General features: G+C 38.5%; 3 protein-coding genes across 3 annotated transcripts in view; 1 reads left to right on the forward strand and 2 right to left on the reverse strand.

The window, feature by feature from the left end:
* The window catches only part of LOC134815976 (uncharacterized), a 578,562-nt gene that overhangs the window by 303,164 nt on the left and 258,857 nt on the right, over nucleotides 1-16,541 (reverse strand). The gene's annotated exons all lie outside the window — the stretch shown is intronic.
* On the reverse strand, nucleotides 6-2,825 carry LOC134815012 (solute carrier family 35 member G1-like). Its single transcript, XM_063823445.1, has 2 exons — nucleotides 2,350-2,825; nucleotides 6-1,003 (listed from the first exon to the last, which is right to left on the reverse strand). Exons 1-2 carry the CDS (start codon nucleotides 2,783-2,785, stop codon nucleotides 228-230), a joined length of 1,212 nt encoding a protein of 403 aa, XP_063679515.1. The 5' UTR covers nucleotides 2,786-2,825; the 3' UTR covers nucleotides 6-227.
* Nucleotides 8,856-16,274, forward strand: LOC134815705 (switch-associated protein 70-like). Its single transcript, XM_063824283.1, has 7 exons — nucleotides 8,856-8,927; nucleotides 10,364-10,524; nucleotides 13,250-13,395; nucleotides 13,592-13,733; nucleotides 14,307-14,447; nucleotides 15,106-15,225; nucleotides 15,734-16,274. The coding sequence occupies exons 1-7, from the start codon at nucleotides 8,867-8,869 to the stop codon at nucleotides 15,812-15,814; spliced, it is 852 nt and encodes a 283-aa protein (XP_063680353.1). The 5' UTR covers nucleotides 8,856-8,866; the 3' UTR covers nucleotides 15,815-16,274.

The raw sequence follows: 16,541 nt of genomic DNA on the forward strand, positions 1-16,541 counted from the left end.
GACGAATTAATCTGATTGGAGGCTAATATGTCATAGTCATATAATAAAATGCTTCGTGTTTAGTTGCACAATCAATGCACTTGAGCACAAGCTGCAACTGTAATCATACTTTATGTACTCTGTTTCTGGGGTTACGCTAGAATGTTACGGTACTGGAGCTCGGGGCTAGTTTTCTCAATCCAACGTGCAATATTTCTATAAGTATAATGAAATATCCACTGCACTCCTCAGACGGTATTAACTTGCTGCTGAACCGGTTCCTCTTCCTCTCTGAGCTGACCGTACTCTATAGTCCTCAGACTCACGTGCACGTTCTTCAGCAGCTTGTGCAAGAAGATAGCAGACACTCCCCCCGTTATCATTATCAGTCCGATAACGTTCAGCACGTCCACACTCTCTTTGAACCACAAAGCTTGGAAACAATACCCGAACAAAACGTCTGTGTTCCTCATGAGGACAGCAGGGGTGGTGATATCACGTGACAGGGCCCTGAAGAACAGATACAAACTGACCAACATGAGGAGACCACTGAGGAGGAGGTAGAGTCTGTCAGAACCGCAGTGCGGTGCTGTGTACGGGGTGGCGGTTATGAGTTGTACCGCTACACTGGTGGGCAGGAGGATAACGTTTAACCAGAACAGAGTGGTGAGAAGGGATACACTAGCACCCTGTACCCTGACTGCTGTGTAACACGCCCCAAGACATATAGCACCTACCAGTGCTAGTGCACACACGGTGAGACTCAAGTTTGCGTCTTTGTGGGACATTTTGCTGAAGATTATTGGTGGCTGCAAGGTAAAAACTATACCGAGAAAACAAGCGAAAGCGCTGGTAAAGTTGACGACGCCACACTTTTCTTTGAAGACGATCTTAGCGAAGAGACCGGAGAATAGGGGTGCGGTGTAGAGGAGGAGGATAGCGTCTCCAAACCTCATATGCTGGACGCTGGAGACTGTTAGGAGGAGTCCAGCCGCTCCGGAGATACTCACTGTAGCTAGTCCTACTACCTGTGGGGTGGTGGTTGCTAATTAGATGCTAATTAGTTGCTACTAAGAATGTAAAAAGGTCTGCTACTTGTTTAAATCGGTCATTCGAGCGTAGACCATGGCCTATCGGGCGCCTATCGGACGCCTATCGGGCGCCTTGCCATGGCCAATACTACGGCACATTGTGTTTGACCGTTTTACAACTCGAAGGTACGTCTCACCCCACCGTGTCGAATGCAGGCTGCTTGCTTAGCATGTGTCCAAGTTCCCTCTATAGAGTTCATGTGGGCTCCAGTCTCTGGGTCTACAAAGTTTGTAGAGTGATTCACATAAAGGTGTATATATCCCAAGCACGTCAGGTTGACATATCCCTCCCACTTGTCTGTGATGACGGTCGTCCCTCTCCTCACGTATACGATGTTCCCCAGGGTCCCAGCGTCACGATAGTTTCCAGGGCAGACAGCCAGAAAGCAGAAGTCAGAATGTCGCTGAACTCCTCCTGCCAGCCATGTTCCCTGGACAGGCCGTCCTCTGTTGAACTTCTGCTTCCCGAACTTCGCTTCATCAATCTCCACAATTGTAGAGGGTCCACCGCGACCGATCTTAGGGCTCGTCTGTATATCTTCTGCCATATACCTTATCCCTACCGTTTTATTACATTTTTTACTTTATTTACCTATTACTATACATATTTAATCTTAAATTAGCATTTTAGTGGAACTATGTAAAAGGGGATCGTTGCTAGCGTCGAGATTGTCTTAACCCTGCCTTAGTCAGTTGAAAGTCTGATAGCGTATGTTCCGTTTGATTTGACCAAACTAATGCCTTTCATTGCTTTATATGCTGTCGTATATAAGTGTGGAAGATCCGTCTGACTGTTGTCTCAGCGACACTCGCTCTCTCTGCAGTCCTCGTGACCGTCAGGCCCTCAGCAAATGATGATAGGATCAGGATGAAGTCACCATAGGTAAGGGTACTGTTCTGCAACTTGGCAACAACACTATAATACATGTAAAATCAGTCCAAAAATTGATCGTGTCACGTACCTTCAAGTTTTAATTGACCGATAAAATAACTAAAAACGGTCAAACACAATGTGCCGTATTATTGGCCATGGCAAGGCGCCCGATAGGCGCCCGATAGGCCATGGTCTCCGCTCGAATGACCTTTAAATCTATACCATTATAAGTAAATGCAGCGAACTTCAAATTGCACGTAAATAATATTCCCAAGAGGTGTGAGGGAGGAGTGGGAGATCTCCGCACACCTTTAGATTTTTAGATGATACCCGTAAATATTTCTCTAATATATTGACGCGACGAGAAGCAGTGCGGTCTATGGGTAATAAACCTAGAGCTAAAACCTACCTTGTCTCTGGGTACGAGGACACTGATGCCCTGATGAGTAGCACACATCACCAACACCCCAATACACACCCCACACTGGATACAGCATATCTCCGGGCTGCCCACACTCGGGGTACGCTTAGCGAGTGCTATGCTCAAACAGTACAGCGCACTCGACATCAACACCAGGGTCAGACCCACCACCTTGCTGCATCTCAGGGGTTCTGTTTGGGGAGCTGCTGGTACGTCTGATGTGAACCTGGCATGCTGTTCTGTTCTGAATGTCACGTGACGCCTTGTTTCTGGAGCCGGGGGAAGGGTTTCTCGTTCTGTTGGTCTGGGATCTGGTTGTCTTGTTTCCTTGCCGTTTGGGAGAACGAGCTGGACTGCTTCGAATGTTGTGTCCTCACCTGCTATCAACTCTTCCGTGTCATCAGAGTATGCGGTTCTCATGTCGTAGACGGTTTCGGATCAGTTGCTCTGGACATACTACTAAAATAGAATGTATAAATTAAAATGTAACTCCTTTATCACTTGCAAAGCCTTTTTTCCAATAATTCTTAGTCACACAAATTAAACAATAATAGTGTGATGACCCCATTCGTATCAAATAGTAGGGCAAATTAATTGGAGCTTGCAAAGATCAAACAAAATTCGGACAAGATAAAAAACCGAACAAAATAACAGCAAAGTAAAGATGAATGACTAAATAATCAGTTTGGTAGAAGTGTAAGAAAATACAACTGTAACTGTATGTTACTGAACAGAACTGAATAAGTGTGTAATTGAAATGACTGCACTACAAGTACTTAGTACAAAGTGTGATCAACAATTAGCATTGAGTTATCATATTATCAATATTAATATTCAGTTACAGTGAAGACTAAGATTGGGTCACATGAACGAACGTCAAACTTGCCAGACACGAGCTACAGAGTACAAATCGAGGGAAAGGAATGAGCACAGTATATCAGTCTCACGGTAAAAAGAAGTTGTATATAGGTCAGAAATTACTAATTGTCAAAGTACACTACTCAACAACTAATCCTACCCTAAGTTTTATAAGGGGTCTCTCAGTGTAGCTAATACTTGAGCTGCCCGTATTAAATTAATATTATGAGGTTTAGTAATTAGTTATACCAGGGCAGCGAAAAACTGGCCTCTTAATTACGAGCTTTGTTATTAAATCTATATTATATTATGGGCCTAAACTGCAGAGTATTGCGGCCAATGTCTTTATATATAATGTTAATCATAGTATGTGTAATTAGAGCTAATATAAGGTACAATCCTGTGTACAGAGCACTTGTAACCTTAAATTTACAAAATGTAAACAACAGAGCACCCTTTGTATTGCAATGCAAAATGAGAGACAGCAAACTTTTCAACGCACCTATACAGGTGAAATAGTAAATATGTAAATGAATAGACCAATAGGCAATAGTACCTTGGAGCACCGATATCTAGAAAAATCATTAAAAAAATTTAGAAACTAAAGACATGAAAATATTAATACTTAACAGTGATATGTAGAAAATAAAATTCAGCCAACAGCAGCTGTAGGTGCAGCATAAATATGTACAATTAACAATGTGTTAAGTCACACGCGCAGCGAAACCCAACAAGACCACAGATTATGAGCTTAATGTTCTTGAACGATCAATATAGATGCGCGCCGGCGCGCTGCGTAGCACACGCACGTGCGAGTCAAATGGTCTGTTATCTAGTTATCTGTACAGTGTAAAGTTTAACGCTGCAAGTCAGCCCCTCAGTGATAATTAGGGATATTTATTAATAATATATACAATACTGAATACATACAATATACATTCAAAGCCACTTTTAAATTCTACAAGTACAATATCAAAGATGAACAAACGCGATGTATGCAGTATGAGACTTAAAGAGTTCGCACTTCCCAACGTGTCGCAACTGTTCATGCCATTACTGTAGAAAGTCACTTTAAAGTTCCACAACTCAACTACTCATTTATTTTATCACACCAATGTAGTTTAAAGAGCTATATATATACGAGGCAGTGTGATTACCTTACTACTGACTACACACACAAAACAAACTAAGTCTAATGAGGGTTTAGTTAGTGTATTATTTTGTACTATTCGTAGTGTGTACTAGCTGTATCGGATGTGATCATTTACGTATTACGTAATATATAAGCCAGATTCTTATTATTTATTTATTACTTATTATATCCAGATTTTGACTAATTTAGGACCCTGGCACTTTGTTAAGCATAGTATAAGTATAGCTTTTGCTCGGAAAATAAACTAGTGAACAAAAATTCCGAGAACAAGCTGAAAATTGAGTTAAGAAATGCTTTCCAACAATAACACAATTATTTCACAATCGACCAAAAAGATTAAAACAAGATTTAAATACAATTTCAATGAACACAGATCTAAATGAGGGCCACTACATTTGGCGCTATTGCTATAATAACAGCAGCTGTACTTGGTACTTTCACATGAGGCAGTGTGTTATTGGGAATGGTTATATAGTTATATAGCGTCCTAATACCAGCTTTCCATCACGTTTGGTGTGGATATTGTATATTGTATATTCTGGTCCTGCTACTCTGGTCCTGAGCTATTGGTCCTGAGTCATAACTCTCCAGGAAAGCATTTTTACCCTACGTCATGGGGGGTTATTCGGAATCAGCGTCCAAAAATGCACCGATTTAAATCAATTCCATATCCACAGGGCCTTTTCACAAGAATTTTCTTAAAATTTGGGCGAGCGATTCAGTAGAAGCTTAGAAGCGATTGGAGAGCGAACCTCGAATTTATAAGCGGTAGGGATTCAGTCCGTTAGGGATTCGGCCTGCTTACCAACATTAAAGAGTATTTAGTGATATACTTATAAAAGTATATAGTTGCGTAGGTGATAATTTTCAGATATATGTCAACCAGGTCACGAGGATAGATTATGAGGATAGTGGTCATTATTGTGGTGAGGTGGTGTCATGCAAAGAAGATTCCTTTAAAGGAGTAATGAGTTGTACATGTAGTTATAGTGCTCATAAATTGTAAGTTATCAAAAAAATACCAAATCTTTCTGATATTTAAAACAACTGCGTGTATTTATAATGAGCCGATAGTATGCCCGTGGTCGCAGGGAGGAAGCTAGTATTCTAGTAGTATTTTTTATAGTCAGTTTTTATCGCATATTTGCCAGATAAACGTGGTCATACAGGATTAATTATCAGGCTACGAAATATCTAGTCATATATTACATAACAATGCCACATAACAATGCCACATAACAATGCCACATAACTACCAACGTTAGGAGTGTTGTGTCCATAATATAGGAGCCAATTGCCAAATAGTCTTCCCAAAGCAAGGATTGTATAATCTTCAAACGATTAGCTTTAACCATCTCTAATAGATTTTGTTCTAATACCAATTCGTGTATATTATATAATAAGCCAAAGGCAAAATACCACCTAGAGGCTAGAGATACTATAATAGCAACAAATGACTGAGAGGTACTGGTAAAACTATAGAAACACGTACCTGAGAGGAACTATATGAGAGGTACTGGTACTATAGCAACAAGTACCTAACTGGGCCAGAGCTCTCTAATACTCAGTTTAAAGTGATTAAAGTCCGCTAATTACACGGCTTATGAATAATGATACCAAGCTCTGGAGCATACACCTGTATTTCCTTATGTCGGTATCTACCAAAGGTGTACCCTAATACATTGCTGCAGGATCTACTGATCTACTGATCTACTGCAGCCCCTTTTCTCTACCGATAAACGACAAAACAGAGGTGAACAATCTAACACAGTTTTAGTTGAGTGACGTGTAAATAGTAATATTATCACCGTAATTTCACTCCTCTGCTGTCCATTAATTTCTTTTATCTCTTTTAATCCTTTATCTCCTGTACACGTCACGCTATTTGTTAATTTACAGAAATTAACGAATATAGCTTAAATCAGAAATTCGAACGAAAGAAACATCAAATCATGAGACTCAACAACACTACACGAATCCACCAGAACCGATAAGAATAATGATTAAAACAATTACAAAACATAATCATAAAGTAAGCAGATGTTCCAACACAAACCAGTCTGGAAATAAATGACCATCATCGATCGATCATCGGATCATTGTCCTATGTCTCGTGGGCTATCATGGCCCAGCCTCTTAAAAAGATTGTCCTATGTTTATATGTATTATTCATAAGCTGGTAAGTAATAGTTCGCGCAGACCTGCATCTGCTCAGCATGGTGATACCAAGCAACCCGGCCCAAAAATAGTGTTGTAGCAACAAAGCTTGAGACCGTCAGGTAGCAGTACTCCAACAATGATTTTAGGGGTGCAGCTCACAAAATTATGGTCCTAGATAATAACCATTTAGGTGAGCCATCTGGACGTTAACAAATCTTTAATAGTAACACCAAACTCCCAACAGGAGAAAGAAATGTAACCACACGAATGAGCAGTTTTATAGTATCTGAAAGACAAAATGGCCCGCCCACCTGGCCCATCAGACCCTACACAAAAAAGAGAATTGATCGTATGATGTAGGGATCGGCTCTGAGACTTCAGAACTTGCGTAAGTTTTGTGATATTGTAGAATTGTAAACAAAATTGTAAAAACTCTTTTTAGAACTGATCGGCAGGTGTTAAGGTTTCAATATTTGAATTAAATTTAGGAGGGGGCGGTCGATCAAATAATTTCTCTTGTGCAGATTATATGATCTGTAGAGAAATCTAATTGATTTATTTAAGTTTCTTTACTTCCAGGACAAAATTAATTGTAGCATAATCAGCAACACGTTTCAGGTAAAAGCCACGTATATAACGTTACGTTAAGCCGCGGTAGAATTAGCACCGTAGTATTATCATTTCATTGAGCGTGCCCATTACTCGAAACAGTCATGATAATTAGTGACCATGGCAACGGCTTTAGTAAAGTTTTTACTTGCGCAATTCTTCCCTTGTGGTAACTTAAGCCGGTGTGGTGTCACTTTTCATTTTCTTTCTCTACTTGTTATACTGTTTAATTTTGAGCTACCTTGTTTTAAAATGTGCTCACTGCTCTGCTCAATACACTGCTCGTTGTAGAACTTCACGTTTAACAGGCTATCAAGCTATTAACATGTATTTAACAAGGCATTAGCAGGTCCTTTACATCCCATTAGCAGGTCTTTATCAGACCATTAACATGCCTTCAACAGAACATTGTTGGCTTTAACCCCCGTCCAATGTACACTGGGAGTAAGGTAAATCAAAGTCAACATATCAAGGAGCAGGTTCAATCAAGAATGAAGTGGTTGGAAGCCTTCAAACATGTGCAAAATGTAAAGACGTGTAGTAAATGTTTAGTGTCGTTTAACCAGTATTGCACGCCTGATTGCTCTCAACCCAATAAAAACTATATAAATCACGAGAACAAGTTGTCCTGAACATGTTCTTATAACATATTTGATGTAAATGGTTAAATGACGAAATCGTTTGTGTCACTTGGTACATGATTTGCATTTAAAATGGTGCTGAAAGCTTGACATTTGCCCAGAGCTATTATACCACTATTGATTAAGATAATCGACTTAAAGTTTATGTGATGAGCCAAGATTCAAGATGTCTCTCTTGAGAGGTCGATCAAACAAAAAGAATGGTACTAACATCAGTAGAAACAATTTAATAGGGTATGAAGGACATGGAGTTTCTCACCAACTTTATGTTTGGATTTATCAATATCTCAAAATGTTATCATCTGAACATCCCATGAATCTAAACACGCAACTTATATACCTAGAAAAGCCCTAGCGAAATCATCCATCAGTTAATAATACATTTACAGCTTACATATTACATACTGCTTAATGGAGCTGCGGATATGCTTCTATAACAATGTACTATATTGCTTGTCAAAAATATCGCATCAGCTTGCTAGGTCACTACATCATGCAACTTATTTGCAAAGCATCACTGCTTTATCTGCTCCGTTTGTTTTGTATCTTTGTCATTTTACTGGCGATGTAGATTGTAGAGGGAACCAAACATCTTATATGCTGTTATTGTGAATAAGGTTTTGTGATTGAGTTAGGTTATTGTTAGACGTATGTTATTGTTAGGGTTTGGGAAAGATCTGATTAATGATACAACGTGTAAAAAGGTACTTTCGGTTTTGGGGAAGGGCTGGTAAAATTCCTCTTGAGATGAAATTTCGGGGGATCATACGTCAAAAATATCAGCTTGCAACGATCATATTTTTACAGCATCACTCCATTATCTGTTTCGTTTTTTTAAATCATTGTCAATGTAATCGCATTTATTGTGGTCTTGACTCAAGAGGGGGCCAAAAATTTAACCCTCTACATTTTACCCGCCGGTTAATGTTAGGGTCATGTATAGAGTAAAGGGTTGTGTAACTGTAAGGCCGAAAGAAGAAACACTGCTTGTGCTATTTTTGAGAGTAGCTAATATATCACGTTTAACTTTGTATAATGTATAATGTATAATGCAAATACCTAAAAGGTGCTGTAACCGAGATGGCGGCGGAGTTTGACCCGTATGGAGTAACCCAAGCTTACACTCATCACTCAGTTATCAGTAAGTCTTTGTAAGTTTGTGCTTTTTCAATAAAGTTAGTCACCTGATACGTATCCTTTCGTTGGAACTTAAGACTATGTTATTAAACGCATTTTTACTTTGAATTCAATTCGACCAGTAGTAACCTTTTTGAAGGAATGCGCCAATTATGCATGGTCAACATTTACCAATTTTTTTTGGCTCAAGTTTTCCATGTTATTTCTGCACTGCGAACGCGAGTAGCAGCAGCTTCAAGTCTCGCAGAAAAAGGAGAAAAAAGCTAAATTCTCGCAAATATAAAAGGCACATCCCGTACGAGGGACTTTCAATCAACCGATAAAAGTTCAAAAAGACTGAATACTCACAGAATAAAATTCCAAGAAATCCGTGACGAAAAGAAGTCCTTCTGTTGCGCTAAAGTAGCTGAAAGATTATGGCAGCTGTACCGTTAAACTTGCCTTACCTTAGTCGGTAATACTAATATTATGGGGGGGGGGGGGGGGGGTCTAATTTTGTCATTTTCGGGCCAAAGAACCATATTTATAACAGTCCATATTTTTACCCCCCATAATATTACCGACTAAGGTATGTTAAATAAAGAGATATTATGCAGGATTATGCAATGCCCAGTCTGATCGGGGACTCCTAAAATGTTCTAGTTGATGTGGCCCCCAGATATTATTCCAAAAACACTCGTGAAATGAGCTGTCCTCCCCGTATATGGCTTGATAAGATGCCTCATTTCTGAAACTTGCTGTAATAATGAAGAATATTCGAGTAACATATAAATGGAGTACTACTTGAAGCAGTGGTGACAGATAGAATGATGAATGATCAAATCTAGTTAGGATTACAATCATTTTATATATTTTGACTGTAGGAGGTACAAAGATTACATTCACAAAGATTACAAGGTATACATGGGCAAGTAAAGGAGCCTTACTCTCGGAAAGATCGCAACTAATGCTCAAATGCTGGTTCATATTCGTAACTCATTTTCCTGTAACTACTTTGTTCTTCCTGCAGACCGAACGCGATAGTTAACAATCAATCATACCAAATATGAAATAATAAATACAATTATTGTAGGACCTTTTAGTCAAGTCTTTGAAACATAATGCCTTAACGAAGCGAAGAGTTTGTTTAGTTGTATCAACAGATGACCAGGTTCATTGTATAGTCCTTATCATTTTAATGTAACTTGTAATCTGCATGCAGTGAGCGAAATTCAAAAAAGTCAGTACCATTGATAAGATAATTCGTAATTTAGGCATCAATCAAATAAGAATTAGATGGGCCTGAGTCTTGCTTTGAAGAAAGTTGTAAATTAGAAACGGACTGTAACTAGTAAAACAGTGGGAAATTATAAAACTACCAGAGCCTTGCACTCCTATCCGGCACTGCAAATATAGTATCTTGACTTTTGTCTCTTTCTCTCACACCCCACCTCTCATCAGCTCTGGGAGCGGAGATACTGACGAAGACAATAGACCATGAAGAGCACGAGAGAATACGAGCAATAGAGGAGGCGATAGAGAGGACGAGGGTTGCAGGAGTGGAATCTAAGGAGGTAGCTCTGGAGAAGTTAGCTAGGAAGTGCGCCAAGGCACAGAAACAGGTGAGTTTAATTTCATGGAGTAAGTTAGTACTTATAGCATGAATTAGAAGTATTTATAACATAGAATAGGGTCAGTCGGCATGACCTAGAAAGAGATCAATACTATCACTCGGGAACGTGGTTATGACCTAGAAAGATATTAATACTATCACTCGGGAACGTGGTTGTGACCTAGAAAGATATCAATACTATCACTCGGGAACGTGGTTATGACCTAGAAAGAGATCAATACTATCACTCGGTAACGTGGTTATGACCTAGAAAGATATCAATACTATCACTCGGGAACGTGGTTGTGACCTAGAAAGAGATCAATACTATCACTCGGTAACGTGGTTATGACCTAGAAAGATATCAATACTATCACTCGGGAACGTGGTTGTGACCTAAAAAGAGATCAATACTATCACTCGGGAACGTGGTTGTGACCTAAAAAGAGATCAATACTATCACTCGGTAACGTGGTTATGACCTAGAAAGATATCAATACTATCACTCGGGAACGTGGTTATGACCTAGAAAGATATCAATACTATCATTCGGGAACGTGGTTATGACCTAGAAAGATATCAATACTATCATTCGGGAACGTGGTTATGACCTAGAAAGATATCAATACTATCACTCGGGAACGTGGTTGTGACCTAGAAAGAGATCAATACTATCACTCGGTAACGTGGTTATGACCTAGAAAGATATCAATACTATCACTCGGGAACGTGGTTATGACCTAGAAAGAGATCAATACTATCACTCGGTAACGTGGTTATGACCTAGAAAGATATCAATACTATCACTCGGGAACGTGGTTGTGACCTAGAAAGAGATCAATACTATCACTCGGTAACGTGGTTATGACCTAGAAAGATATCAATACTATCACTCGGGAACGTGGTTGTGACCTAGAAAGAGATCAATACTATCACTCGGTAACGTGGTTATGACCTAGAAAGAGATCAATACTATCACTCGGTAACGTGGTTATGACCTAGAAAGATATCAATACTATCACTCGGGAACGTGGTTGTGACCTAGAAAGAGATCAATACTATCACTCGGGAACGTGGTTATGACCTAGAAAGATATCAATACTATCATTCGGGAACGTGGTTATGACCTAGAAAGATATCAATACTATCACTCGGGAACGTGGTTGTGACCTAGAAAGAGATCAATACTATCACTCGGTAACGTGGTTATGACCTAGAAAGATATCAATACTATCACTCGGGAACGTGGTTATGACCTAGAAAGATATCAATACTATCACTCGGGAACGTGGTTATTTATACATGCAGGGCTGCAATCGCACAGCTGACGAGAGGTACTTTCAATCAACCGAGAAAAGTTCAAAAAGACTGAATACACACAGAATAAAATTCCAAGAAATCCGTGACGAAAAGTAGTCCTTCTGTTGCGCTAAAGTAGCTCAAAGATTATGGCAGCTGTACCGTGAAACATGCCTTACCTTAGTCGGTAATATTATGGGGGGTATAATTTGGTCCTCTTCGGGCCAAAGAACCATATTTATATCAGTCCATAATCCATATTCTTACCCCCCATAATATTACCGACTAAGGTATGTTACATAAAGAGATATTATGCAGGATTATGCAATGCCCAGTCTGATCGGGGACTCCTAAAATGTTCTAGTTGATGTGGCCTCCAGATATTATTCCAAAAACAAAAAGATATCAATACTATCACTCGGGAACGTGGTTGTGATCTAGAAAGATATCAATACTATCACTCGGGAACGTGGTTGTGACCTAGAAAGATATCAATACTATCACTCGGGAACGTGGTTGTGACCTAGAAAGATATCAATACTATCACTCGGGAACGTGGTTGTGATCTTGAAAGATATCGATACTATCACTCGGGAACGTGGTTGTGACCTAGAAAGAGATCAATACTATCACTCGGTAACGTGGTTATGACCTAGAAAGATATCAATACTATCACTCGGCAACGTGGTTATTTATACATGCAGGGCTGCAATCGCACAGCTGACGAGAGCACAACCAACAGGCACTGAAAGGGTATTTAACATACGGGCCAACAATATCATATGCATAAATTATGTAATTGGTATAATTTATATATGTATGACTATATTCAGCCATTTGTGACGAGAATAATAATGTTAACCACGAGCTTGTAAAGTACACGGTTCACACAATTGTCCTGCAAATTACTGAATTTAATCATAAATCAAGAAAAGATATAAAAAGGTTTGTATCTTTTGTTTTCATGATTAAATAGTACATTTTCTACTTCCCTTGATCAGAATTCTCATGTCATAACTTATGCTCCCTTATCAAATTAAGATGAGAAGTACTTACAGTACTTACAGTACTTAGCTTAAAGTACTTGTACATAATTTGTAAATGTACGTATATTAAGGTCACGTGACTACTGACTAATTATAAATTATAAATTATAAATTATAAATTATAAATTATAAATTATAAATTATAAATTATAAATTATAAATTATAAATTATAAATTATAAATTATAAATTATAAATTATAAATTATAAATTATAAATTATAAATTATAAATTATAAATTATAAACTATAAATTATAAATTATAAATTATAAATTAGAAATTAGGAATTAGAAACTAGAGACTATGAATTAGAAACAAATTAGACTATGACGTGACTATGACGTCACTAGAACGGCATGATACATACTTCTCATTCCTAACCTCCACCAGGCGTTGGAGGATCTACAAGGACGGTGTGACCTGGTCCTGGAGGAGGCAGTCGAGAAGAACACAGGGGAGTGGGAGGAGAAGCTGGACACTGCCGTCAAGTTTGAAAAGGATTACAGTGACCGCAGGCTGGCGGAGAACCTTGCTAGGTACCACCTAGATAAATTTTTCAGTTTATTTTGTGTCCTCAGGATAAGAATTATCAGTGATTAGTTGATGATCAATTAATCAGTTACTGTGTTCAGTAGTTATACTTGCTGGTAGCGATTCGAGCAGCATTTTCGTGTCCCAACAACTCCCATCTTTCACTCATTTTATCAGAATAAGTCAACAATACCCTTGCAGGGTAGCTAAAGGTGCGGCAGAAGACCTAGAAAAAGCAGTTGTAGTAGCTAGGGTCGAAGAGAAAGAAGTAGCAAAACAACAGTTGGAAGACTTGAGAGTGATAAAAGAGAAGGAACGCGAGGAAGCTATCGTCAAACTTAAAGTAGGTATTTCGTTGAATCAGAAGCTATCAATATAAGAATAATGAATATCTATGATATTACTGAGAAGAAGAATATATACTTTGTCGCGTTACTGAGAATTCTGACAGCAAGGGAAGGTGGGTTTTAATCTAAATATGGTAATACAGATAAAACAGCCAGCATATTCTCTTTAATAAATTTCTTCTGACAACTGAACCCACTTTTATTGGAAATATTTGTATATTTTAATGGTTATTTCAGAGTTATCAAGCTAACGATATCGTAGTTTAATCTAAGAATTTACTGATAGTTGCTATTTGACTAGGGGGAATAACAAACAGCGCTTAATATAAGATCCCTTCAGTCTTGACTGATAGTTGCTATTTGACTAGGGGGAACAACAAACAGCGCGTAATCTAAGATCCCTTCAGTCTTGACTGATAGTTGCTATTTGACTAGGGGGAACAACAAACAGCGCGTAATCTAAGATCCCTTCAGTCTTGACTGATAGTTGCTATTTGACTAGGGGGAACAACAAACAGCGCTCAATCTAAGATTCCTTCAGTCTTGACTGATAGTTGCTATTTGACTAGGGGGAACAACAAACAGCGCTGGCGGAGCTGGAGAGTAGACTCAAGGTGGAGAAGGACAGGGAGGTGAGCGCTGCTATCGCTAGAACAGAACAGGACTCTCTCGACAGACTCACCAAAGTTAAAATAGACCATGATAACGAGGTATTTAAATTTTATTTAACACTATTTTATTGATTTTAAGCTTCGCGATTTGGGCTGCAATTGTGCAATTGTGCAATTTGTTGCATATCGAGAAAATCTGCTAGAAAGCCGTGAAATGTGCCATATTTTGGGCCATTTTCTACTCGTGTCAATGTCGGGTTTCCAGAGACAAAATCAAATAGCAGACAATCCTTTAAAAATCATGCTTACTAGCAGCCATGGGGATAACTGTACCGATATTTTTTTTACAGTTGACAAGCCACTCTTGGGTGGTATATGGTTTTTGAAAGTTGCACACCGATAATTTATATGATGATTTATAACAGTATAAAAATGGAAAATAAACTACCACAATCACCAGATAACAAATCCAGATAGCGTAGAATAATGTATCCAACAAATGTACCACAGATCTTGTAGTACAAGGCAGCTGTAGCCACAGAGCAGGAACTATAATGAAGACTGTACTAAAGACCTAACTTAACACTTGACCCTAATAAATTGACCCTAATCTTACTTTAATCCTACCCTAATCCTACTTTGCCCCAGATCTCGAAGTACAAGGCAGCAGTAGCCACAGAGCAGGAATTATAATGAAAACTGTACTAGAAACATAACTTGACCCTAATTAATTGACCCTAATCCTACTTTGCCCCAGATCTCGAAGTACAAGGCAGCTGTAGCCACAGAGCAGGAACACACGGAGGAAGTGAAGTTACAACTGGAACAGGAAACCCACAACAGGGTCCTGGCAGAGGACAAACTCAAGGATGTTAAGGTATTGTTGCTAGGTTACATTTAGTAGGTTACAGTTAGTTGCTAGGTTTAGTAGGAGGGTACAGTTCGTTGCTGGGTAACATTTAGTTTTAATTTGTAAGGTAACAATTATCAGCCAAGCAACAGTGATAGTCGTAGGTTATATTATGGTTAGTTGCTAGGAAACAATTTTCGGTAACGTTACGTTAGTAAGCGTACCCTTTGAGCAATTCCGCCAAAAAACAAAACATGATGGGTGTCTCTCGTCTGATTGACGTCTTTAATCTACGAACCATGCATCTCTCCACGTTGACGTAGCCCAAGCTGTATTCCCAATGAGTAGCGGGACCTTGCTTTGTATACCCAGCTTGCAAGATATATTTACGTTTTTTACCCTGCAATTACTACAGCTTAACGGGAGTCAGGATTAAGATTGACCTGTGTTATAAAGATTTGGGATGGATTTAAATGGGTTCAGCTATAAATTCATATAACTTAGTGATGATATGAAATACAATCTTATTTTTCAGGAGGAGTTCAGATATTTCATCAACTCGTTACCGGGTCATGAGAACAGTTGCTACAACGCCGAGTACATGATTGCCAGATGAGCTACACTCAATTACCAGATAATCTAAAATTGATCGCTGATTTTGTAGATGAGAGTTCATTTTAACCACTGATGTAGACACTGAGAAAGGGTTTTCTGCACAACTTTCTGGAGCTTGTTCTACTTCAGAGTGTCAGTCTGAAAATGAATTTTTAAATGGCGATAAAGCAACATTTGGTAGTTTTATCATTAAATCTCTGGTTAAAGTCATGGTGTGAGTATTCGTTGCTTTTACTGTGAAAAGAGACGAAGGATAAGTAAAGATCATTCACAATTCAGTTATTTTGCGTTTAATTGCTTTATTCAGTTAAAACATAAGTTATTTGATTATAGATCGAAAATTTTGATGCCAGAGCATCGAGTAAATTAAAGATAAGATTGAATTTTAGGCTTTTTATTACACGCATCCAACCTTGTTCAGAAATGAGAAATTAAATTAAATTTTCCGGTTGCACCATAAATCGTTATTTAAATTATAACTGAATAGAAACTTGAAATGAAATCTTTAATCGTCTGTGGAATCAACACGCTAAATATAGGGACCCTTATCAGATTGCAGAAATAAAAAAGTAAAAATAAATAACCACGCAGAGGACAGTGGATTACGAGTACAACGACATTTTTTATTTTTGTTCGGATTCCTTTGCTCAGTTAAAAAAATTGCATTATATTAAAAGTAACTCTCGATACGATCGTATTGAGTAAGTGACTTACTAATTACTTCAAAA

The sequence above is a fragment of the Bolinopsis microptera genome, chromosome 5 (genome assembly GCF_026151205.1).
Source record: "Bolinopsis microptera isolate Bmic1 chromosome 5, MBARI_Bmic_1.0, whole genome shotgun sequence".
In the NCBI taxonomy this organism is placed as follows: domain Eukaryota; kingdom Metazoa; phylum Ctenophora; class Tentaculata; order Lobata; family Bolinopsidae; genus Bolinopsis; species Bolinopsis microptera.

What these genes read in the sequence shown, in the direction of transcription:
- LOC134815705 (XM_063824283.1), top strand. Translation starts at nt 8,867, where the DNA reads ATGGCGGCGGAGTTTGACCCGTATGGAGTAACCCAAGCTTACACTCAT. An exon ending in CACTCATCACTCAGTTATCA is followed by an intron (nt 8,928 to 10,363) that starts GTAAGTCTTTGT and finishes ACCTCTCATCAG; the next exon opens with CTCTGGGAGCGGAGATACTG. An exon ending in GCGCCAAGGCACAGAAACAG is followed by an intron (nt 10,525 to 13,249) that starts GTGAGTTTAATT and finishes AACCTCCACCAG; the next exon opens with GCGTTGGAGGATCTACAAGG.
- LOC134815012 (XM_063823445.1), bottom strand. Translation starts at nt 2,785, where the DNA reads ATGAGAACCGCATACTCTGATGACACGGAAGAGTTGATAGCAGGTGAG. An exon ending in CGTACCCAGAGACAAGGTAG is followed by an intron (nt 1,004 to 2,349) that starts GTTTTAGCTCTA and finishes CCCCACAGGTAG; the next exon opens with TAGGACTAGCTACAGTGAGT.